The 25,974-nt window shown below is 38.0% G+C and overlaps 2 protein-coding genes across 2 annotated transcripts; one reads left to right on the top strand and one right to left on the bottom strand.

Moving 5' to 3' along the window:
* Positions 1-31: 31 nt before the first annotated feature.
* Positions 32-18,481, top strand: zdhhc2 (zinc finger DHHC-type palmitoyltransferase 2). The gene is made up of 13 exons (XM_036568685.1): positions 32-291; positions 6,743-6,769; positions 7,005-7,099; positions 8,930-9,050; positions 9,245-9,314; positions 9,412-9,444; positions 10,617-10,737; positions 11,723-11,855; positions 13,428-13,554; positions 13,640-13,729; positions 14,700-14,815; positions 16,049-16,112; positions 16,732-18,481. The coding sequence occupies exons 1-12, from the start codon at positions 165-167 to the stop codon at positions 16,087-16,089; spliced, it is 1,101 nt and encodes a 366-aa protein (XP_036424578.1). The 5' UTR covers positions 32-164; the 3' UTR covers positions 16,090-16,112; positions 16,732-18,481.
* Positions 18,482-18,759: 278 nt separating this feature from the next.
* cnot7 (CCR4-NOT transcription complex, subunit 7) lies at positions 18,760-25,966 on the bottom strand. The gene is made up of 7 exons (XM_036568686.1): positions 25,793-25,966; positions 24,533-24,741; positions 24,277-24,470; positions 23,491-23,652; positions 21,947-22,091; positions 21,682-21,792; positions 18,760-19,987 (listed from the first exon to the last, which is right to left on the bottom strand). Exons 2-7 carry the CDS (start codon positions 24,647-24,649, stop codon positions 19,856-19,858), a joined length of 861 nt encoding a protein of 286 aa, XP_036424579.1. The 5' UTR covers positions 24,650-24,741; positions 25,793-25,966; the 3' UTR covers positions 18,760-19,855.
* Between the last annotated feature and the right edge of the window lie 8 nt (positions 25,967-25,974).

Genomic DNA, 25,974 nt, shown 5'->3' with positions numbered 1-25,974 from the left:
GGCGAGGGAGCGCTGCTGGCCATGGGGCACGGGGCAGCGTCTCCCCGGCGCACTCAGCACACCTCGCCGCCATCCATGCTCTGACAGGCTGGAGCGAGCTTGGCTGTTTTTTTTGTTGTTGTTGTTTGTTTTGGCCACGTTCTGGTCAGCAGACAGGCTAGAACATGGCGCCGTCGGGCTCGCGTAACATCAAGAGGGACTGCCGGAGAGTTTTGTACTGGATCCCGGTGCTGTTCATCTGGCTCATCGTGGCGTGGTCTTACTACGCCTATGTCGTGCAGCTCTGCATAGGTAAGGCTGAACACGCAGCTGTCTGGGTGAACTTGAACTGTGGAAGGAGACGGCAGCTGGCCACAGTCATGTGGCTGTACATGGGGGGAGATGGGAACACGAGGAAAAACGACACTTTGTTTCATTGAAAAGAAAAACGAGCGTTTTTTCTTGCAGTTGAGTTGACTTAAAGGTTAGTGACTGTGACATTGGCGGACACGTTAACGTTGGTGGCCAAGAGATGGTTAACGGTGTAGGTGATTATCAAGGTGTCAAGAGAGGAAAAGAATTAAAACTGTTGAGTCACAGTCCTGAATAGAGATTTATCTTTCAAACAGTGTTTGAGAGAAATGTATTTCCATGAAAATGGCATGCTTGTTCCATTGTGTTCCATAGTGTTAGTGTCACATTGAGTCATTTATGTCCCAGTCCCAAGCGTAATAATAATAATAATAATAATAATAATAATAATGTACCAAGAATGCAGTGACCATTCATCTCCATCAAATTAATGTGATTCTCACAGTCAGTTGTAAGAGAACTGTGTTGAATTCATTTAGCCTCAGTTTCCAAAGAAACAGGAATGGAGTTAATGCACCAAAGCTTTTGTGTGTTTTGTTTTATTTCAAAGAGCAAGAGAGACCCCCACAGCTAAACTGTGATGACCCCAGAGGCTAGAGTGAGTGATGTGTTGGAGGCAGAGAGCACAGTCCCAAGTGCTGATGTTGCTGCTGAGTTATACCACTGTTTATGCTGAACTGCAGGCAGCCAGACTCTGTATACAACCCGTTTTGGTGTGTGCTGTGTGAACGGTCACTGTGGCCCAAGGACAGGATCAGGAAAATTAAGAAAAATGTGATAAAATCACCAAACCGCATTCCAGATCACAGAGTAATGTGGTCATATCACTGCAGGAAGGACATAGATATAGAGATATAGAGTGTATTAGAAGAGAGAACTAGTACATCCTGAATTTTGCTTTGGGGAATGAGATTTAATCAATGGGATTTATTATTTGAATAACTACAGTTGTCTCACTCTAACGTATGCAACACAGTTTGCTAACAGTGAATTGACCTCATTGGTCTTGTGCTACGTTTTCCTCTGCAAGTGTTACTACCAAGCAGAAGGTAATGGGTGAATCATCCTTTAGACAGCATGTGGCCTACAACAGAAACAGAGCTTGTTATGAATGTGTTATCAGATGATTATATGTCTCAGAGCTAATCTCATTGCCTAGCTGTCAAAGTGAACCCCAGCAATCTCTGCTTGACCTATTTTTGGTCGTACAATCACTTGCACCGCACACTGAGTTAACCCCAACATCACCGTAACCAGTGCTGACAGGCAACATTCTTGCAGTCCAGGCCAAGAATATTGTTTCGTTTTTTGAATTATAGAACTTAAATTGTTTGCTTAGTGAGTAATCAAATTTGACTGTTCCCTATACATTTTACATCGAAACGCTCTCCGATGCAAATCATTTTAAAATGTATTGATAAAGCCCTTTTTACAAGAGTGTTACAGAAACTCAAGCCCGAGGAAAAACCTCCTAAGAGCAAGAGGAAGAAACCTTGAGAGGAACCGAGATTGAAGAAAGGGGAACCCTCAGCAATAGTGATGTGTTTTTGTGGTTATTTTAAATAAAGAAATGAGGTGAGCCTAAGCATTAAACAGAAACTTTAAAATTAATCACTGCAAACCAGTGACTGATGTAAGATGTCAGTCATAGGTTATCTAAAACAAAATCCAATTGCCTGTTACTTGTGTGCTGCTGGATGTTGTAATTCAGTGCATCTGTTTTATTTAGTATGACAGGATGCCTCAGACTCTCAGTGTAATAGTGTTATTTTAGGAAAGAATATATTTAATGGCCTGTTTATTAAAGAAAATATTGAATGAATGGTAGATTTACCTGTGAAAATGTCTTGTGTAGAAACACTACAATCACTATTAAGTGTGTAACAATTTTAATACAGTATCAAAAAATCTTCAGTCTGTTTTTGTATTGTTTATAGCTTAGCTGCATTATTTTGTGAGATTAATATAATAATTTGCATGAGGTGTGCTACTTAAAGGGCCCATGTCTGAAAAAACTAATTTACCATTTTTCTTTTATTAAAAGAGTTCGATGTAATATAAACAGTGTTAAAGCTTCAGAATGTGTTAAAGCTTCACTCCTCAGTCATACAGTCCAAGAACAGCTCATTCTGAGTTCACCGTTTTTGTGATGTCACAGAAAACATGCTATTTACATACAGTCGTACACAAAAGAGTGCCCCAGTCAAATAACATGTTTTGTTGATTATCTAAGGGAAAATAAGTTCACATCCTTTACAGAGAACATGCTTCACAATGACTGTTTATCAGCTGAAGTGGACATATCAGGGAAAAAATAACATAAAATGTGGCCTGTGCAAAAGTTATGGCACATTATCTATGTTATGCTTTTTCCCCCAAAATGTTAAACTCTGCAAATAAATAGAAATTTTGCACTTAAATTAGCATAAAAGTGCCATATTTGAGTTTGTTCTCTATAGAGTAGGGGTGTCCAAACTTTTTTCAAAGAGGGTCAAATCGTACCAGGTCAAAATGTCTGAGGGCCGACATATGATTCACAAAGGTTTTCAAAATATCAGTGCATAGGAGCTTTCTGTGTGCTACTGTGTTTCCTATCACTGTATAAAAGATGCCTGAGGCTTCTTTTATCGTTGAATTGCTCAAAGCAGTTTGGATCAGTAAGCGCTCATGACGGATAATTAAATTGTTTAAGAGGAACAATACAACTTGTCTAATGTGTTGAGTATATTTCTATTCAAGTGTTTACTTGTTAAAAATATACTTTGTTAGACAAACTAAAAAAAAGGGTATACATTTTTCAGTTTTGTTAGATAACGTTCTATACGTATCAAATAAATGCAGCAACCGCGTTTAGAAAAAATTTTATGAAACAAGAAGAGCGGAATAAACAGCCTAAATATCAAAGTTTTTGTTCAACCTTTAATGGTTAATATTTACTGATCTCCTGAATTTGCTCTGATAAGGAGTTGTTGCTGTGAGACCCGGGTAGCTTGCCGTTGCTTTAGTTTCTCTGCCCTCTCCAGAATATCTGTTGTAATATCTACTGATATTGAATTCACTACAGTCTTTTGAGATATGGGGCACACGCATTTGCTGTGGCTCTCAACGAAAAAGTTCAAATTTCCATCTTGCCAAAATCGCCAGTTTTCAATATTCAGTTTGTGTTTTACGGCTGTAGTCTTGACTAAATATCATTCAGTAAATTAAACTGCAGGACTAGTCAGAGAATAAAGGCTCTTAAACTTTAGCTAACTTTGTTACCACAGTGTGGTGCATTACGCTGTAATTTTACGGTAGTGCTGCCACCATCAGGTGAAAGGAAAAACTTCAGTATATTGGCTGGCGGGTCACTTGTAACACACTGTCAAACAGAAGCAAAGGGCCAATTATAACCTGAAATCCGAAGACTGCAATTGGCCCTGAGGCTGGACTTTGGACACACCTGCCGTAGCAGAGGTGTTAACTTATTTTTTTAAATTAACAAAACATGTAATTTGCTCGGGTGTCTTTAAACTTTTGCATACATCTGTATAACTGCATATTCAGCCTACAGCAGTTTAGCTCCGCCCATTCACACTGAAGTTATAAGGAGTGTTTCAGCCTGGACTGCTTTTTGAATGAGGCACGATACAGGGCAGCTGACTGATGTAATATTATCTCTCTGGTCGGTATTTGAGCGATCCTGTATTAGGTGGAACATGCTTGGGTTTGAGGGCAACTGATGCTACACATTTTAAAAAAAAGTGGTTCTTTAGGGGTTCTTTATTAAATGCAATGGTTCTGTTTAGAACCATGAATTCTGTATAGAACCATTTCTTCCTTAAAAGGTTCCTTGCATGGTGAAATTGTTCTTCAGATTGATGGAGGATGTGTTGTGTATGGTTCTAAATAGAACCTTTTTGAAAGTGGCTCTGTATGTGTATGCTGTCAAGTGTAAATGGAAAATTCAAAAACTGAATATGAAAATATCATAGATAAATAAAGAGAATCTGATGCACACATAAAAGTCATTTTGAATATGAAGATACATTCCACTGCCACTGTTTCAGACATCTTTCTCCTGATGTTTGATGAATGAGTCAGAATTATTCATTCCAGGTTGTTCTGTATTAGAGAGTGCCAGCAGCCTCGGTGTGATCACAGATATGTCTCTTGTGCAGTCATGCATCAGCACCAGATCCCCCTTGCTTCTCCACTGTGCTAGACAGATTAGCTTGTCAATGCATTGCAGCTTACCTTGACTGGTATCTTAGCACTGTATCTTAGCAGCACCAGGAGTTGAAAGGCTCTTGTATGAGGGTCTAGTGATCTAAGTGATCAGCAGCTTGCTTCCCTGTGGTGCTGGGTCAAGCATCAGCAATTACTGCAACTATACAGGAAACCATCTGCTGCTTACTGACCTTTTGTGTACAGCATATATGTTTTCTGAGATGTTTTCTCTGCATACATTATGAGCCTGTTTACACCTTGTATTCACATGCGTTTCGTGTCCGGATCATAACTGGATAAACTTTGGCCAGATTCCATTTTCTCTTTCCATTAAAATGCATCCCCAGTGTGACCAGATGAGATTTTACTTTCCTGCTTATAAAGCATGTCAGCACATATGTCGTTCCTATTTTACTTTTGTTTATCCTATTCCCCGTTATGATATGAGTGGACAAGCTTGGCTTGGATGCTTTTAAAGGCCTGGAGTTCATAAAGGCCCTTGGTTTAGGCCTAACTTCAGCCACATAACTTTAGTTTCCTTGTTTAAAATATCACCTGCTAGTGAGCACTCAGCAGTTGCGTTTCTGCTCATGAAATTGTGTACAGATTATGAAAACACCTTCCATTTACACTTGAGTTATGAGGGCATTCATTTTGTCAGAATATTCTAATTTTATTCAAGGAAATAACACAGGACCCACATAAGTGCCCCCCCACCAATTCAGCCCTACATTTGTGTTAGTGTTTAATCTCATGTGTTCAGTTCAGGTCCTGAAGTACTGAGTGACCAATAAGAGAGCTGTAACTGTAATAGGATGAGTATCACAATTAATAACAGCTAATTAGAAAGCAGCAATTCATCCCTAGTGGCAGCTTCATCAGTTCATAGCAGTATCAAATCTTAGTCAGTCCCAGACTTAGTATTTTCTGTTGTGGACTATTGCTGTCACAATTAAGAGATTAAAGTCGATTGCTCAGTTTACAGTCATTACAGTAAGAAACATAGTGTGATTTACACATGAAGTAATGCACACGTAGTGGTGACCTGAGTGACCAATGGAAGTGCTAGATAGCACTGGAAAAAAAAGTATTTTATTTATTATTTAGTATTATTTAGTATTTAATTTTATTTATTATTTTTCTGTTGGGCATTTCAAGAATTTCACCCTTTTGTTTCAACCAGAACTCAACAAGGAAATAAGAGTATTACTACAGTGTTTAAAGAGTATTTATTTGATCTCTTCTTATTTACATTATATTATATCACAAAAATTTGCCACTGTTGACATATTTTTAATATAAAAAAGCATAACCATAGGTAAAAGTCAGATTATTACAGAGAGAATTATGTCCAAGAATCAAATATTTTCTCTTGAAACTTGAAATGATATAACGAAGGCTTTTATATAAGATGCATGTAGAGTTCATTTACCAGTCTTGACTTTTACATCTTAAAGGGAACTCTGCTAAATTCAATTATTCAAACATGATAAATGTAATGGTTAAATGGAAATTCCACAGTTTTTTCAAAGTTTCTGCATAATTCCATCATTAAGATGTAAACAAATGAATTCAGAGTGATTTGATGTGAAATAGTGCACCAACGTGCATTTCTTTACAGTGATGGTGATAGGAGCCAGGGGTCACACAATGTCTACAACACAAATATATCATAACTGTTGTTAAACAAGGCACTAGGCAGCATATTCATAACCAATTCATGCAATAACCTTCTGTGATTGAGCTTTTAGGGTTAGACGTGTGGTTTTTATCACCACCACTGTGAACAAAAGTTTCTCTAGAATGAAGCATTTTACACCAAAGCACTCAGAATGAACTTTGTTTACATTTTAACCATTTAATTATGCAGAAATTTTGAAAAACTGGTGGAATTTCCCTTTAAGGATAATTAATTAAATAAAATGCTAATGGCAAACTGAGGAGAAACTGCAAGAATACTAGCTATGAAAACATGCTGATATTTGTGTCTTTCTCAGGCGAGCGTTATCGAGGTCAGCAAAAAAAATGTGTTATTTCCGACAGCTGCTGGACATACAAAATTGAAACACGAACAAGGGGGAGAGCTGGGTACCATGAGACAAAGCTTTCACAAAAATAGCAAAATAAACCTGCTTTTTGAGTCTAACCCCTTTTTTTTCTGTTTTTCATTCTTTTTATACAGAAACAATTGAAAACCTGGGAGAGAAAAGTAAGTAAGCCTGTTGAACAAAAATGTTCTCCTAATCCTAAAAATGTATTGCCAGTGCAGTAATATGATGATGAGATTTTCAGGGTGGTTTTAGTTGGGACTGATTTGTGTAATGTCAACAGAATAACATCAAAGTACTATTTTGAGGCATAGTCATGAAATCTGTTACAAAATATCCTTACTAGGTCTTGCATTCATTAACAGTCATTACTGTGTAGTGTCTTCTGTTTTCCAGTAGTTTACCTCCTGGCGTATCATATGTTCTTCATCATGTTTGTATGGGCATACTGGCAAACCATCTTCACCAAACCTATGAATCCACTTAAAGAGGTATGTGATGAATTTTGCTCAGCAATAAGGTGATTTAAGATTAGCAACCAAGCAGTTAACAGTAATAGGATGAGTATCAAAATTAATAACAGCTAATTTAAAAGCAGTAATTTATCCCTAGTGGTGACTTCATCAGTTCATAGCAGTGTCAAATCTTAGTCTGTCCCAGACTTATTTTGTGTTGTGGACATATTGCTGTCACAATTGAGAGATTAAATTTGATTACTCAGTTAAAACATCAGAATGTGATTTACACATGGAGTAATGCACACGTGGAGTAATGCACGCATATACACCGATCAGGCATGACATTATGACAACCTCCTTGTTTCTATGCTCATTGTCCATTTTATCAGCTCCACTTACTATATAGGTGCACTTTGTAGTTCTACAGTTACAGGCTGTAGTCCATCTGTTTCTCTGCATACTTTGTTAGCCACCTTTTACCCTGTTCTTCAGTGGCCAGGACCCCCATGGACCCTCACAGAGTAGGTACTATTTGGGTGATGGATCATTCTCAGCACTGCAGTAACACTGATGGTGGTGTGTTAGTGTGTTAGGAGGTGGTCAAAATGTTATGCCTGATCGGTTTATATAGTTCTAAAGAGACATTTTTGAGTAGAGTAGAGTAGATATAAGATAAACTACATATACAGAGAAGGAAGATGTCAAAGGAAATAAGTGAAAAAAATACATAGTTATTAAAAGCAGAGAGAATGGAACTCCTAACAGCCATGCAAGTCCTAGTAGACCACCAAAACTGTCAACATCAGAGGAGAAAATCAAGCTCCACTATTGCTTCAGGTGTTTCTGTCCATCCTTGCAGTAAGATAACTCAAAGCTATAAGTCTAAAATAATGCGTAGCTGTCAAGAAGCCATTACTGAGGGGGAAAAAAAAAGAAAAGAAACATTACAATAGAACACCAAAACTGGGCATCTAAGAACCTACGTAAGGCAGTATGTATACCACTGAAGCAATAAAAGACTGAAAATAAAACAAAATTGAGAAGAAACTCATTCTATGCCAAGATGACCCCAAGCACACTGCTAGATGTACTACAAACAAACAAAGAAGCTGCTGGTATTCTCAGAACAATGGACTGACCACCCAAGAGCCCAGACCTCAACATCATTGAATGTTTTTGGGATTACTTGGATTGTGAGAGGCAGAAAATGCAACCATCTTCTGAGACTAAATTTTGACGATTTGGAAAATATCTCTTCAGATTTCTTTGAAAAACTGGAAGCAAGTCTGCAGAGTAGAGTGGAAGCTGTAATAAAGGTAAATTGTGGGCACAGTAAATGCTGAAAAAATGAAAAATTATATAGATTTTTTCTGCTTACTGTCTCGATCCTATCAAATGAATAACTTGACCTTCATGGCCATTTTCAGTGGAAGTTAATTATGTAAAAGGGGTGGTCTCTGACATTTACACAGTACTGTATTTATAGAAATCTTTAAAAAGCTATACATTTTTAAAAATCTTTTCCAGTAAAATATTTTATTTTAAAACTGAGTACCTGATTAATTATTGAAACAGTTAAATTAGTATTTTAATAATAGTGACGTCCCTGCTGTAGCCATGATACCACTGTAAGGTTCAGAAATTACATCCTTATTGAAAAGCCGAACAGGACCCACAAGCTGTTTCTGTCTAGCTTCAGTTCACTAGTCTTGCTAAACTCAAATCTGTTTGAAATGTAAAATTGGACTTATTGGATAAGCGTTCATTCAGTTTGGCACCATGAAGTCATGAAGTGTCACTGTGAACTATGCAAGTGCAAACTATAGAAATCAAAGCATTTTGGTTTTTGTCTGGCCCACTCAGTTCCACCTGTCACACTCGGACAAAGAACTGTTGGAGCGAGAGGATCGTGGGGAATCTCAGCAGGAAATTTTGCGAAGAATAGCCAAGGATTTACCCATTTACACTCGCACAACGTCTGGAGGTAAGCTCTCATTGCAAGACTTTTCTGTTACCAGCCAAACTCTGGTCAGTGCATGCTCTATAGACGAATAAAAAAGAGTCACTGAAGTATTCAAGCTAGCTTTTAGTGAAATGTAACTTGATTTGTTAATTTATTTCCAGTCTTTAGCAAATGCTGTTTTTTTCTTTACCATGCTGTACAACATGTGTCCATAGCTATTCGCTATTGTGAGCGGTGTCACCTTGTGAAACCTGACAGATGTCATCACTGTTCAGTCTGTGATAAGTACGGATTCTTCCAAATAACACACACTTGAAGCTTACTTGCAGAATCATGTTGCTTGCGTAACGGTTCAAGTACATTTCTCATTACTGTTTCGCAGGTGCATCTTGAAGATGGATCACCACTGTCCATGGTATGTACTAGCTCAGAAAATTAAAAGCAGACGAAGAGCAAGAACAGTTGAGCCCTTGCAATGAAAAACAGCATATTTGACATTTTTTGTACAAATTATTTAAGCATGGTATGGCATTGTTTGATGTCCTGTATTTAAAATAAAGTGGTCACTAAAATGTAAATAAAGCATAGTTTGGCTTTTTTAATGTAAACGTTTGTACAAAATAAAATAGAAAACAAAATAAATGACAATCCAGAAAAGGTGGAATGGTTAATATATGTTTTTTTTCATTGGAGGAGCTCAATTATTATGAAGAAAATATGTATACAGCAACAATAAGAATGTGGTAATATGGAGTAATGTAAAAGATTTTAATTTTAAAATTTAATTTAAAGTACAGACAGGTGACAAATGAAAGAAAAACCAATGTAAAGTGTCTTCGTAAGGTCCATCATGAGACATCAGAACAGCTTCAGTGTGCCTTGGCATAGATTCTGGAACTGTACTGGAGGGATGGACTGCCATGGAGGGATGGAGTGTGAACATTATTTACATCATTTTCATACCAGGTTTATACACTGCAGCCCAACTATTGTATCCCTATGTAGTTGTGGATGGACTGTATTGATATCTGCAGTGATATTTTCAGTCGCCTGAGGAACAGTTGCTCGTCTGTTTTTCCTTACATGTCCTTACACTAATGCACACATTTCACATTCACTGAATGTGCACTTTCAGCCACAATTTCTGGCAATTTTACTGATGTCTTTCCCCCAGATCTAAATGCAGATGCCACTTTAGTCACTGTTTCTATTGCAGCTGGGCCTGCTCAGCAGTTTTGTGCATGGCACATGGTAGGAGTATGGAGCATGGTAGGACATTTATTGCTTACCTTTTTTATGCGGTACACCTGTCTGGAAGCATCTGCTTATGCTTAGGACTTTGTTTCTCCACTCATTTATTCAGGTTTTTTCTTTAATTTGTCACCTGTCAGTATCTGCCTTTTGCAATTTTTGAAATGGTGTTAAAATCCTGATTTTAAATTTAGGAATGCTATGATATATTTAGGCAGAACAAAGATCAGTGCAAATAACATTTGAAATAAAATATGGTTGAGAGCTATATATGGCACATTAACATCCTTGGCAGTTGTTCCTGTGTTCAGCTTTGCATTTCATGTTTTCTGACAGGGTAAACAACTGCGTGGGCTTCTCGAACTACAAGTTTTTTACACTTTTTCTTGCATATTCACTGCTATATTGCCTCTTCATCACTGCGACAGACTTGCAGTACTTCATTAAATTTTGGACTGTAAGTATGAATTATCTAAGCTGCTTTTTAGTTGTATGAGTGGGCTTAGTTAACATGACTGTAGTTCAGAAAAGGCTGTCACTTGTCAGATGAAAAACCATTCAGTGTATAGACTTCGAAAGGATCCTCAAGTTAAGGGACCTTGAGTTTTTCCGGAGGCATTCAGAGTGATGTTCACTCTAATAATAATAATCTCCAAAGCTTCTGGGAAATTTGTTTGTTTTCATCTTCAGTGTCTTTTTATTTCTCTGCAAGGTTGATGGGAAAACCCACGAACGTCTGAAAGAATACTGGGTAGGAGTTAGTCACTGATGCTGAGCGCTGATGGGTCTCAGTATGCTCTGTATAGACTTCTGTAGTGGCCTAGGATGCAGAGCATTTGAAATGTAGGGTGCAAAAATTGCATGACAGTCACTGTAGCCAGTCACTATAGATCAGTTTGCTAACTGCTAATAGAGGAAATGTTGATGCTTTAGTGTAGTTTTATCTCTTTCACTTTGCTGTTGTGCAATTAGCAAGTAGCAGCAGAGCAAATGTTCTGTCATCCAGACAAAAAGTAAGATTGGGCAGTATGACCCAAAACATCATGATATGATTGTCACTGCGCATAATCTGTATTATTTAAAAAAGTATATGTAAGAAGTAACATACATAAAAATCAGACAGTTGGTAAAAAATAAAATAATGCCATAAGGGGCTGACATCTAGTCCTCTACTTTACTATGCAGTTTCTAGTTATACATACTAACTGTGGATGCTTACATCAACAGTTTAAACCTGTATATTTTATTATAATTCCCTAGTTCAGTGCTTTGGAAATACCAACAATACCCGTAAAATACATAGAATAACATTTTGCTAAATAATAAAATACATAACTAACTTATTGTCACATTGCCCAACCCTCATCCACAGCAGCCCTGTAAGTTGTGATATGTGGTATGTGTTGATTGGGTTTTTCGTGTTTTCGTGTCACTTTCCTCAGAACGGGCTGCCTGACACTCAAGCCAAGTTCCACATCATGTTCCTATTCTTCGCCTCCTCCATGTTCTCAGTCAGTCTGGCTTCGCTGTTTTCCTATCACTGCTGGCTTGTCTGCAAAAATAGGTCCACTTTGGGTGAGTTGGTTAACCTTAAATAATAAGATTTTTTTCAAACAACAGTTGGTTTGGGAGTGGATTCTGTCAGGGTCTGGTAAAGTCTTCATGTTGAAATTGCTAAATAAAGCCACAGTACCTTTGAAATCTCAGTAAGATCATTATCTGTCCAGGACAAAATACAGTCTTTCCCATTATGCCCATATAATTTTACCAATATACAGCCATATGCAAAACTTTGGGTGGCCCTTGTCAAGTTCCATGTTTTGTTGAAAGTTAGCACATCCTCTACAGAGAACACACTTACTTTTTACTTGCTGAATGTAACATATTGAAAAAAACATAAATGTGACCTGTGTAAAGCCGTGGCTCGTTTTATATTTTATGTTTTTTTTCCCCATATGTTAAACTCATAAAAATAAATAGAAATTTTACACTACTATTAGCAGAAAATGGCATATTTAAGTTTGTTCTCTGTAGAGAGATTTTTTTACTTAGAAATCAACAAAACTCATTTGACTAGGGGTGTTTGCACTTTTGCACACTAATGTATCCACTACCCAAATGTGAGATTTTTTTAAATGTCAACCTGAAGCCAAACTTGACCTTTTTACTTTGATAGTTAATGTCTCTGGTCTTTCTAAGAACAGTTCATCATATGATATCATTTCAAAGACAACGTTTTTCATTTGTTTAAACCTCCTTTGAGCTAAAAAATGTTTTTATATATATTATTTTAATGAACACTGATGAACTTTGATAACCTTTAAACACTTTGATAAACATGAAGCTGAGTAATGCAAATTATGTCTAAACTGTAAGTAAGTAGCAGTTATGTAAACAGTATCTTTATAGGCATTTATTATTTCAAGTTAAAATTCCAAAAGACAGCAAGTTGTCTCCGAATTTATATATGGACACTATGGGCCACTTTCCCAGACCCACATTAAGCCTGAGCCTTAATTGCATGGGATTTTTAATAGCCATTAGCACACAAGTTGCTTTAGTGTTCATCATTTAGAGAAGAAACAACCATAAATCTCTTAGCAGGATCTAATGAGCGCACATTTGCAGTATCTTTTAAAACTAGAGGTAAAAAGTTATTATAAAAAGATATTGAGTTGCTCATTATTATTTATGTGATTTTTCCATTAAAGAATTTCATTAAAACAGTTAATGCTAAAAAGAAGAAAAGCATGTAAGCTGAAGACCATACAGAATGCAGCTGCAGCAGGCCATATATGAGTGTTTCACTGTTATTCTGCTGCTGTTCACACTGTTTGAACACATTGTGACATTTCATTGTAGACCTGTTTAATGTTTTGGCCAAAACGTTTGTAGTTTTTTCTCTTTCAGAATGCAAACAAAAATTTTTGACTGAAAATGGTTGAATATGACAGTTTTGGTGAAAAGTTTTAGGTAGCTGAAATTGTTGCATTATCTTATACATTAAAATTTAAGAACGTTTTTCAGTCTCCTGCAAAGTTACCATTTTAGATATTCTTGAGAGGTTTTTTTCTGACTGTGAAAACCAGTTGAAAATGTTACCATGTGGCTGTTTTTATGTTTAACGTTGTTTTCTTTTCCCCTCAGAGGTCTTCCGTGCACCTGCCTTCCGACATGGAACAGACAAGAATGGCTTTAGTCTGGGAGTCAGCAAAAACCTCCGCCAAGTCTTTGGTGATGAAAAGAAATATTGGCTTCTGCCGATTTTTTCCAGGTGTGTCATGTTACACAACATCTCTATGTACATTACTTTGGATCAGCACGACTCTAAAAGAGTTTGTGGTTTGTTGTGATGTTAGTCAGGGTGACGGCTGCTCCTTTCCCACCTGTCTGGTGAACGCTGACCCTGAACAGCCTGCCTCACCCTCCGGACATGCTGCTATCAAAAGGTCTGCACCATTTTTCATTACACAATGTTTTTCATTCAGACAGCGTTGTGTACCTTGAGACTGTTGACTACTAAAATGACTGTCCATATATTTCTGAATCTATTGCAACCTGGGCATATATGTCTAAAAGTTTGTAGACACCTTCTTATCCAACATTTCTCCTGAAATCAAGGGTATTAATAGGGAGTTTGTATCCCCTTTGCTGCACTAACAGACTCTATTATTCTGGGAAGGCTTTACATTAGATATTGGAGCACTGCTGTAAGGATTTGATTGCATTCAGCCAGAAGAGCATTAGTAAGGTCAGCTAATGATGTTGAATGATTAGCTCTGTTTCACAAATGCCACTCCAACTCATCCCAAATGTATTCGATTGTGCTCAATCACTCCAGAGGCTAATGATGCTCCATGGTCCACAGCCCATTGCTGAGCAGCTTTATACCTCTCAAGCTGATGCTTGGCATTGGGCGAGGTGTCCTTAGGCCCATGTGAAGCTGCTCTAAAGCATCCCATTCTATTGGCAGTGATTTTTGGAGATTATACAAGCTGTGTGTGTGAAAATGAACATCTGTATCAGCAATGCGGACATCTTAAAGTAGCAGAATTCAAAAATTAGAGGGGGTGTCTAGATACTTTTGGATATAGTGCATATAACAGTGCTTTATTTAAACTATGTGTACAGCTCTACTATACATGCAGCCAGGCCCAGTGCTAGAAGCCATAGGCCATCAGAGCCACATATTCAGGAGGGAATCAACAGCTTATTGCACAAAGTTTCACTTTGATTGCCACCTACCAGTGTAGAAGCATGTACAACAGAATGGTTTTAGTGGGCATGTTGACTGGTTGGTGGCGCACTGCCCCACTAAATGATCCCCTGATGCTGGGCCTGCACATGACTTACACTTTACTCAGTCTGGCTTTTATGACATGTCTAGTCCAATGTGTGTCTGCTTCTGTTGACTACTAGTGATGGAGACACCCATCAGTTTCCTGCTAAACCTCTGAGAGAGTCTCAGAGCCGACTGCTGAGTAACGGACAGACATGGACAGACAGCGAGGGGACAGAGGATAAAGACAGACAAGGTGTGTAATAATCCTATCCATGTTACTGCCATGCATTAAAAATAGAAAGTATCTGACATTTACTGGTTATTAATATTGGTCAGTCAGACTCTGAGCTGTCTAATATTGAAGATTTGAATGCAAAGTACTTAATAAAACCTAGATGGCCAAAATCCTAATGCTCTAAAACTTAATCTAGGTCATACCAAGCTCTACTCGAGGATATCTGAGAGTAGCTTTTGTATGAAAACAAAGTGTGTTTTGTCGCCTCCAGTCTCATGACTCTGAGTTTTGTGGATGTATTGTGTGATACCGTGCTGTACTATTTGTAGCCTTATTTGTACTGTTTGTAGGCTTACTCGCTGTTCTTATGACTGCTTACACAACACTGCTTCCATTAAAATGAAATCAAAGGTCATGTCATATACTTCAAAATATATAAAAGAATATATTGTAACACTTCCTGGCTGGAGTTTGCGTGTTCTCCCCGTGTCTGCATGGGTTTCCTCCGGGTGCTCCGGTTTCCTCCCACAGTCCAAAGACATGCAGTCAGGCGAACTGGATATGCTAAATATAGGCCCTAGGTGTGACTGTGTGTGTGTGTGTGAGTGTGTATGTCTGTGTGTCTGCCCTGTGTGACTAGTGACCTGTCCAGGGTGCTTCCTGCCTTCTGCGACCCAGGAGCGCAAGCAGCTTGGAAATCTATTGTAATATAGTTTCAGTGGAAATGGAAGCATCTTTGAGCAACACCAGCTCATCCCTGAAGCGGCAGACCACACAAACTCACAGGTGGAGGCCAAAGTGTGCTGAAGAGCATTGCATAAAAATTGCCTATCCTCTGTTGCAGTTCAAAAGTGCATCTGAAAGCAACATTAGCACAAGAACTATGCATTGGGAGCTTCATGAAATGGGTTTCCATGGCCGAGCAGCTGCACACAAGCCTAAGATGACTATTTGCAATGCCAAGTGTCGGGTGGTGTAAAGCCACTGGACTCTGGAGCACTGGAATGTGTAGTGCCAACAGTAAAGTTTGGTGGAGGAGGGATAATGGTCTGGAATTGTTTTTCAGAGTTGTCCATGGTTTTGGAATAGGATGTCCAACAAGCTTATACAGGTGTGATGGTCACATGTCTGTATACTTTTGGCCATACAGTGTACAGTGTGGACAGTAGGGTGAATTAGTGAGTCCAAACACACAAACACAATGATTACCAATAGTTAATTTTCTGGGTCTTTTTCTTGTCATTTGAACAGGCACAAGCAACCCAGCCATGACTATAGAAAAGGAAACCTAGATCTGTTGCTGAAGGAGAAAAAGGTTTGCCTTTTTATTGGTTCCTTTCATACAATGTATAGAATTAAGGGGACATTCCATCATTCCTGTCCTCATGTGTCTGCTCTAAAGCAGTTGTAGTTCCTCCCACCCTCTAGATCAGGGGTGTTCAATCTTAACCGCAAAGGGCCACGCAGGGCCACGCAGGTTTTCATTGCAGCAAAGCAGGAGCGCACATACTCAGTTGTTGAAAGACTGAGACTTACTGATTAAACGAGTGAAATCATGTGTGCTCTTCTTGTCTGTAACAAAACCTGCACCTACACCGGCCCTTTGTGGATAAGATTGGACACCCCTGCTCTAGATACATCATCTGAAGGGGATTTTTCTAGTCATTAAACCAGGAAATCTCACTCTAGAGACTGTTGTGGCACCACAAGAAGACCAGATGGCATGTGCACAGCAGATTAAGTAATAGTTCATTTTTTCATTTTGGCCAGAATGCCACTTCAAGATATGACACATTTTTCACAAAGCATTATCTAAAAAACTATTGTGGTCAAACACCAAGAAACAGAGCCTAATTATTCATCAGTGTCTTTTAAACAATTATAAATCCACTGGAAAAATGATTTTTTGTGCTGTTTCTCATTATCTTCATCAGATCCCTTTTGTGGTCATGCGCTTTGTCCACGGAACAGTGAAGAATCGTCTGCGTGCTGAAAAGGGTGCTCTGCTGCGGCAACAGACCATTATCCATTGGGTTTCTATCTAATTGCTTGAGTAGGGTGCTTCTTTGTAAAAGCTGACTGTGCAGGATTACCAGTATGTATATTAATGAGGATATGGTTAGGAACCATAGAGTCCTTTGTACTCCGTGGAGACGTTGTGTATGTACACTGTGCCTAAAGCTAACACACACTGAAACAGTTGCACTCTGGGTGACATTGGACTTGCACACTTTGTGATCCAGTTTGGTAGAGCTCATAATCATCAATTCAAATGATCACCAAAGTGATTATTTACAATTAATGCCTTGATCATACCTTTGTGTGGTGGAGATTGTATTTAAGGCTAAATTTTATATAAATTTTGGATGAGCCATTGTGGTTTTGTGCATGCTGTGTGGTGCATATGTATACATGACATTTCCGGTCCGTGACTAGAAAGCCTGTACGGCAACCTGAGGCACTGTAATACATACTGTGATAGCTTTGTCATGAAGTGCTGTCAAAATGCAGTAGAATTCTAAAGACCTTGTTTTTTAAGTTTCTCTTGTTGGCATGTGTAGGCAAAGATATTAGTATTTTTAATGATGTACATGTTCCTGATGATAACCAGTGTCCACTGGGCCCATTGTGTGTATTGTTAAGAACTGCTTCAATGTTCGAAAGTTCTTTACAACAGCAGTTCAAACAGAAAACATTTTGCTGTATTGAAATTTCTCGGGCTCTTGCTTAACTTTCCAAATACTGTACCTTGAACACGCTACTGAGCTGTGCAGGACCAAATAAACAGGCGAGTTTTTAATTCAAGCCGCCTCCATGGAAAGAATGAAGTACAGCCTGCTTGAAAATAAGGAAATGTTTTGACCTCATAAGCACAGAAAGAAAAAAAAAAGTTGGCTCATTTGCACTTTAGTCTTTAGATGTGAATATTACATAAACCTGCTTGCAGTTCTTTTCAAGTGATCAACAGTGCTGATGAAGAACAGTGCATTAAGAATGAGGTTAGGAAATGTAGACCTTTCTACTACAATTTGCATTCTCTGAAAATCATTTTTTATTTAGAAAGTGATATTCCTGTTCCAAAATGTGGCACCGTGTTTTGAGAAAAGACCATTAATATGGCTGCAAATACAAAAGCAGAGTATAAAGACACCATGCTTTTGGTATGATGTTTACAGTTACCACACATTGCAGAACTCTTGCTAGTGGTTTTGGATGGATGGCTGAAACGTTTCTAAGGGCTCTATTACTCTTTGATACTGCTTTTCATTTAATTTGATCCCAAGAATATTGCATGAAATGGGACATCTAACAATGTAACCTTGTTTTTTCACCAAGGTATAATGAAAAAACACAGACAAGCCAAGACTTTCTAAATGTGTTGAGGTGTTTTAATGTGCCTGTTTGTAGTCTTAATCATGGAAGCTGTTCAGCGTAAGACTGACCATCATACTATCCCATGAACCATACAGTATAACCTATAGCCTCTGGTAATGCTATGTAAACCACTTACTTGTAGAAAAAAAACATGCTTTGGACTCAATGAGACCAAATGAATCTGTACTGTACTGTTCTACATAACCTGATTTATTTCTCATGAACCATCACTTATGGATGAGGCTATACCATAGATGTTGATGAATGTCTTCAGTTGAAATAATAAATCCAATGTTTTATGTACCCGTTTGTGGTGTTACTTGAAGGATTTTGTCCTTGTTAAATGCAAAGCATATGGACCTGGGCTGTAACTCACTCGCGTATAGCAGGCTCAAGATTCTTCACAAGGGGTGCTACTAGCACTCAAATAGCTTTTAGTGCTTCAAGTGCAGTGCTTCACAACAATTATACTTGTTGTTTTATGTATAAATGTGTTATGGGTGGCTAGATGTATAAACACTGTACTGCATGCAGGAGAGCACTTGCAAGAACAATACAGCTTTAAAAACAAGGCCCACAACTTTTCAGATGTTAGAAAATCTGAGGCCTTTATTTACAAAAGCTCTAAAAACAGTCACCCTTGATATTGCATATTGTCAACATAGATATTTTACACATTAATGGAGTGGAGAGGGAAAAGGGTTAAGTGTTGTTTTCATCATTCTCCAGAGGTGACATTCAACCAAAGATAAGCAGTGTCCATGCAGTTCACATTTCTGTAAAAGCTCAGACCATGACTCAACACAGCATTTATTCAAACGCCATCAGTACATGCAGCAGATCTATGCAACATAGAATTGTAAAGCAAAAAACTCAAACAGCACAAAATGTGCATGATTGGAATACCAGCACTACAAGTAAATCTAATTCCACTGACACTGAGTACTCGAGTTGGTTAAGATTTTTTTTCTTTGTTTTTAAGAAGCATAATGAATAAAAGGCTTTGAATTTTATACTAAAATACTACAAAACCTTTAAGTCACTTTTAAAAATGAAATGAAGTCTTGAAACAGAAGAGGTCATCTCACTTTAATTAAATAGTGGCAGTTACTCTCCTTGGTTTGTGGTAAAATCTGTGCTAGCCCAACATAAAGGTAAAATCAGTGCAAGGCTTCACTCGTGCCAATAAGTGCCTGTATATTCATTCGCCTGTGTATTTCTGTGGGACACTCCATCTGTCTCAAGCTGCAGCAGACTGTGGAAAAGTGGATGTTGTACTCCTCTGATCAGGGAACAACCATACATGTAGATAACTGGCATATCAGGGTTTGCTGAATCAGTCTATGCACTATTCAACAAAGCATGAGAACAAATGTAATAAATTAATGATAAAAAAACATAAAATGTAGCTTAATATTAAGGCTGAGCTTTGCAGGAAAAAAAAATAAAACACCCAATTTTTTTCCTTGTCTCTTATCATAAAAGAGGAACGTTTTGTGACAAAAGTTTAACATAGAGAAGGCAACAAAGTGGAGGAAGTTCCTTTAGCTTTCCATCTAAAACCAAGAGTCTCATTGGAGTTTTAAAGTGCAAAATCCTATTGAACATCTTATGAAAACTAAAAAAACCCATGTTTTAAGCCCTGCAGGTGAGGTTCTCTACAGTGAGGGGATTCTTGTTGTGTCATGACTGCTGCTTGTTTGCCTCCTCTTCGTAGGCATTGCCGGTGCCGTTCTGGACATAGGATGAGCCAGAGCCCAGTCCGTACAAGTGACCACAGTACTTAGCATCATCAATATGATCCTCAAAAAACATCTGAAACAAAAAGAAAGCACAAGTGGATATGCATGGTACAGGGTGCACATTCTTTAGAAAAACATGAGCAGTTCTTTGTATTAATATTAAATTACATGTTTGTCTTTTTGTGAGCATGAAAATCAAAGGAATAAGAGGTGCAATAACAGCAGTTTTTTAACACAGCACTCAATTCATGCACAACTATGACATTTTCTTAACACAAGGACCATCTGAAGAAGATAAATGAACAAAAGAAGAAAGTGAACCTGTGGTTAGAAATTGTCTCCAATTCAATGAAAAATGCACATGAAGGTAGAAAATGTCCATTTGAATATTTCAAGCTCCCTTTGCTGTGGCTCCTAGTATGTTTGAGACTATGAGTTACTAACATTATCACACACTGACTACCAAACGCATGAAAGTTATATTGCTGTACATGAACAAATAAAACCTTCACAGTTTTAATTAGTTTTAAATATCTAGGAATAGTTTAAATATCTGACAGCTCTTTATCTAACTTAGCAATGTTAACTTTGTACACTGAATAACAGTAACAGGCAGTAAAATATTTTCATTTACAGTAACTTGGATGTTTACACCTTGCATGAACATGTGTTTTTGGTAATCAGATCACGTTCAGATTTCACTTGATCACATTCAAAGTCAAGCGCAAACACACAACGGACACACTGAGCCTGTTCACACCTTGCATTAACGTGTTTCATGTCTGGATCATATCTGGATATCCTCTGGTTGAATTCCATTTACAGATTTCATTAAAATGTGTTCCTCAGATGAGATCTGATTTTACAATGTGTCCATCATCAAAAGTGAATTATCTATTATTGTCTTCGTATTTCCATCAGTGTAATGTTTATTATGCATTTGAGATCTAAACATCCAGCCTTACCTTCTTTTTTAGCACGTGTGCATGACAATAATAGGAAAAAGACGTAGAACATGATTCAAAACACTTCTGTGAAATCCGACTCAACACCTCTGACTTTCAAATTATTATTTCAGGATTTACAGGGCGACTCACAGCAGCACGCACACACCCTATTTTAAAGTGTTCTTTTTTGTGCAGCTTTTACGTTCAGACATGTTGGCATGTTTGACAAACAAACCAGGGTAAAATTCAGCTAAGCTGACATCTTAGAGGTAAACCTGGCCAGATTAAATGAGATATTTATTACACACAAACTACATTCGTTTATTTGTACGATGCTGTTGTCTAGAGTAGTTTACAAAACATGCAAATGTGTATGTCAAATAGAGATGTGCATAATTCAGCACCAAACTGAGTCAGGCTGTCATCAAACAAATAGCGCGACATCAGCTCTCAATGGGATCACTACAGACATGCTTGCAGCTGCAGGGTGAACACTGACAGCTCAGCACAAACACACAAGCTTTTTGAATTACTGGGAGGACTCGATCATGTGGAAAAACACTTAAGCTCATATTCAGAAGCCTGGTAAAGTTCTATACAGCACATGGGCTCTGTCATTTTGCAAACTACAGGGTGATCAAGCTGTATTCAGAGGCCCTCCTCACTTTGACATCCAGTTCGGTTTCAGCTAGGATTTACATTGACTGTATGGTGAGTTATATCACTGTGGTGAAAGATTTTAAAACATGCATATAATTCCACTATTGCTTCAAAGACAGCTTCGAAGACAGACTTCAAAATTTCACAGCTGACAACTTACCTCTCTCATCTTAAAGAAGGCCATTCCCGTGAGGAGAGAGTCTGAGCCTGCCTGATGCTGAGGCCCAATCCTCTCCAGCTCCAGCTGTTCAGCTACCTCCTGCAGGCCACCCTGCACATCACACAACCATCACTTAACACGCTGCTTTCACAAACTCAGAGAAACACCTCATTTTCAGCCCCAATAGCAATGGAGCTTTTATGTTCTGACAACAGACAACAAATTCAATGTATGTGTACAAATAAGAGTCAAAGTGAATGCATGCCTTCAGGTTTTTACAGCTCTTCATGAGGTATTTCACATCATAGATAATGGGGAAAAACAGTCGAAGGATCTCAAAGAAGTCAACTTCTTCCTCTGGCAACTTAGAGTTTGACAAAATTTTTATCAGGTAACCAAAGTCATAGCCACTGAATGGGAAAAACAGACAAGAATTTATTAGATATTTCACCAGCAATAAAGAAACTTAGAATCTAATCATCGCAGAATACATCGCTAACAAAATGCTATGCTAATCACTACGAAATGGTAATCTTGTAATGGTTCGTACTAAGGCTGTCAAATGACAAATATTTAATTGTGATTAATCAGATTATTTCGTTTACTTAATCATAGTTAATCAATTGTTTTATTTGCTTAAATATAAATTGTGTTTTACTTCATTTAAAAAAACAGGGTATTTTGTTACAGTTATATTAGTGAATAACATAACCTTCATGAAAATGTTTTATGTTCAGTGCTTTACCACCATTCACATTAACCTGAACAAAAATCACATGATTTCTATATGGTGAATGCAGTTCCCAATTTTCATCACCAACATCCAGTGAGAGCAACAGCTGCTGCATGATCAAACCAATGAGTGAATATATTATATAGAGCACTTTCAAAAGTTTTAGGCACCTGAGAAAACTAGATCTAAAGCTATTTACCTGGGCAGTAAGAATTTATTTGCTCTGGAAAAAAAATCATTACTAATACAATACAAATGGCATAAATATAACAAGTAGTGATGTTATATTTGTCAATATTTTTATTTAGCCATTTTCAAATCTCTCCTCATGGGAGCCCAGTATTAATTTTGTGACCCTCCGATACCTAGTTTGGTTCAAACTAGCTCACAAGATTTCAATTCCTTTTTTGAAAAATAAATTAATGAATTAATTCTTGTAACCTTTTACTGTATTTATGATCAGTTGTACTTATTCTAATGATGTATGGTGATTTTACAAGCAAAAACACACTTATAGCCAAGTATCTTAAATAATGTGCTTAGGTGCCTAAGACATTTGCACAGTACTGTATATCATATATACAGCCAATGTTCCCAACTCCTCCACAACTGTAGCCCCTCTGTCTCATTTTTGTTCATGTAGCTGGTGTATTCTTATTATAATGAAGGCTGTTAATACTAATTGTAGCTTTCCACTACGCTGTTACTTTTGTCAGTTTGGTGCTTGTTGACTTATTCATAGATCTCCCATGAGCACTGTCAAGTATAGGACAGTTAACGACTTAAATGCTAATCAAAAGCTGTATTTGAGTGAGGGTTAAAATTGCAGATTCTATCATAGCAGAAAATAGCTTGAGCAACCAGGCTTCAGCCAGCTCTGCTACGGATGATTTTACGGAAGTCAATCCAGGAAACTGTCTTAAAAATTCACTGGCATTAGTAATTTCACATGTTAACCTTGACAGCCTGAGTGTTTACCCATGACAGGATTAAATTTTTAAATTCCTCATCTAGGTAAATGAGCACATACTTGGTTTGAATCACCATTAAAATACTGTCGTCCATGGGGGACTTACCTATGGAATGACAACCACTTGACCCCTTCACAGAGCACCACACCTGAAGTCATAAGGAGCTCTGCAAAATACAGTGTCTCAATGCCTTCTTCTTCATGCTTTTTGAACTGGATACCTGAAGTAGTCAGTAGCTCAATTGAATCCTGTGCATACATATCTTCCCTGAAAGAATTTATTGCAGAGACACAGTGATTTGGTCATACTTTACCAAGACACAGAATTCAGTAAGAAACAATATATTAAGGACTTTAAGCATCAATAGCTAAAGGGCAGGCTACAGCGACCGGAAATATATCTGCATTAGCACGGTAGCCGTGGAAACTAGGGTTACTAAGCAACAGCTCTAACACGACGGCAGAAAATATTTTCCTCACCCAATGATATATCTTAATAACAAAACTGGAAAAACTGACTAAATTAATCATGTTTTTGATCATTCTGTGCTTTTATCTAGTTCAAAGGAAATTCTATTCAACACTAGAAACATGAAATTAAGTCATCTAAACCTCACATTTCAGAGACTATGGCAAATTCATGTTTCTGCCATAGCAGAAAAACAGGCTATGGCAGCAGGACATAGGGAGTCAAATTCACACATGCACAGAAAAGCACAGGCTATCCCTGTCACCATTGTTGCCTAAAGTCTCAAAGTTAATATTTATGTTAAGCATTACAGTTGAGAGTAATCTTAGCCCTTCAAGACTCAGGAAAAACAAAGTAGATTTGTATATATAAATAACAAACATGTCTAGTACATGCATGCTTCAGACATCATGCTATACTTACGTGAGGTTAAATCTGAAGTTGAACTGCCATGTCGAGGTTCCTGGTGGGTACTCCCCTTGTTCATTCATAAAGGTAAGGCCAAGCTGGATAATTTTTAACAAATCAACATTACACCGCAGCAACTGGTACTGATAGTCAGCATTGCTTCTGAACTCTCCAATCGGTCTTGCAACTACACCCGGAAACTCTGTGTCCTATATGAAGATTCTGCAAAACTTAAAAAGAATAAAAAGTTAAATAAATGAACAAGGCTTACCATTGCAATGTAATTGTATTTTCGGATCACCTGGCGAATCCTCTTAAGCTCCTCGTCCAGGTTACTAGCCCAAACCTCACATATTCTTTGGCTATGATCCACAGTGGCTGCGGGCATAGTGCCACTTTTAGATGGAAGGCATCAAAAATGAAAAAATGCTCCCTTGGGCACAATTTCATAGAATTGTAGGTCCTGTTCTCCCTTTTCACCTGTAAAAAAAAAATTATCAAACGTGTTACAGCACTGAAAAGACAGTGTTAGAGGCTTTAAGGAGCTATTAATTTGAAAGTGAGCAATGCTGACAAAGTTCAACAGAAAACAGCGTGACAGGGTACTGGGTGCCACTGTAGGCCACTGCATCAATTTCAGTGAAAGTAATGTCTATATAATGCTAGATTTCTCACATGGATTAATGGTCAACAAAGCACAAATTATCACGCGTTTCAATTGAAACGACAATTAAATATTAATTAAATATTATTTGGCCATACATCTCTAATGTCCCACATGGGACACCAGTAAGATAATAATTGCATGTTGTCTACTGATTTAAGTTACTGCTACTGAGGTTTACTCAACCAACGTGGCAAAGAATCATATTAATACAAGATATTAATAACTTAACAAGTTATTAATAGCACTGAAATAACAAGTTATTAATACAAGTTAACCAGGACTCAAACAGTCATATAATAATAAAAGACAATTTATTCAAAGGTGCCAGCTTGGTTGTTGCCATCCAGTTGGAAGAGAAAGAATGCTAGATAACCTAGCTAAGAAATTATCCTAAATGCTTATGTTTTCCTGACATCGCAAAGCTAATTTACACCACATTTGACTGACCTAATTAGATAATAATTGTCTGTGCTGTCTAAATTCTAACAGGCAAGCACCGTTATTTGTGCTTGCTACCTGGCTAGCAACGTGCTACCCAGCTATCTTAGGTTTCCCACAGAGCTGAGCAGCTAAGCGAGCAAACGAGCCAGTTAGCTTGTCTAGCAAACCTACCGTCCAGCAGGCGCCAAACAATGTCCCTTCATCTAATGCTACACCAACTAAAGCCACAGCAAACGAAAGCCGGCAGCTGCGATTGTTGCCTGGCAATTCCATGCATGCACGAGGACCTTTGCTGTCACGTTAGCCTCCAACTAATGAGGTCCGTGCATGTTAGCGGATGCTAACGGAACTGCTGTCTGCCCAGCCACATAACTTTGTACTGCTACATTAGTTTGGCCCAGTTCACTCGTTCTCACGACTTACCTCTCCTCAATTGAGGTACACTTATATGTACTGCTTCAGTAACACACGGTTATCTTGTTTACAGTGGACAGGGCTCTTGCGTCTAACTTTGAAAGAGTTTTATTGGTCTAACACCGACATCAACAACCAGCTGCCACCTCTGAAACTCCATTACGGCGCTGCGCGGTGACGTCATAAAGACA

The sequence above is a fragment of the Colossoma macropomum genome, unplaced genomic scaffold, assembly GCF_904425465.1.
Source record: "Colossoma macropomum unplaced genomic scaffold, Colossoma_macropomum, whole genome shotgun sequence".
NCBI lineage: Eukaryota > Metazoa > Chordata > Actinopteri > Characiformes > Serrasalmidae > Colossoma > Colossoma macropomum.
Note: the sequence above shows the minus strand (reverse complement) of the source record. Positions and strands in the feature narration are given on the sequence as shown.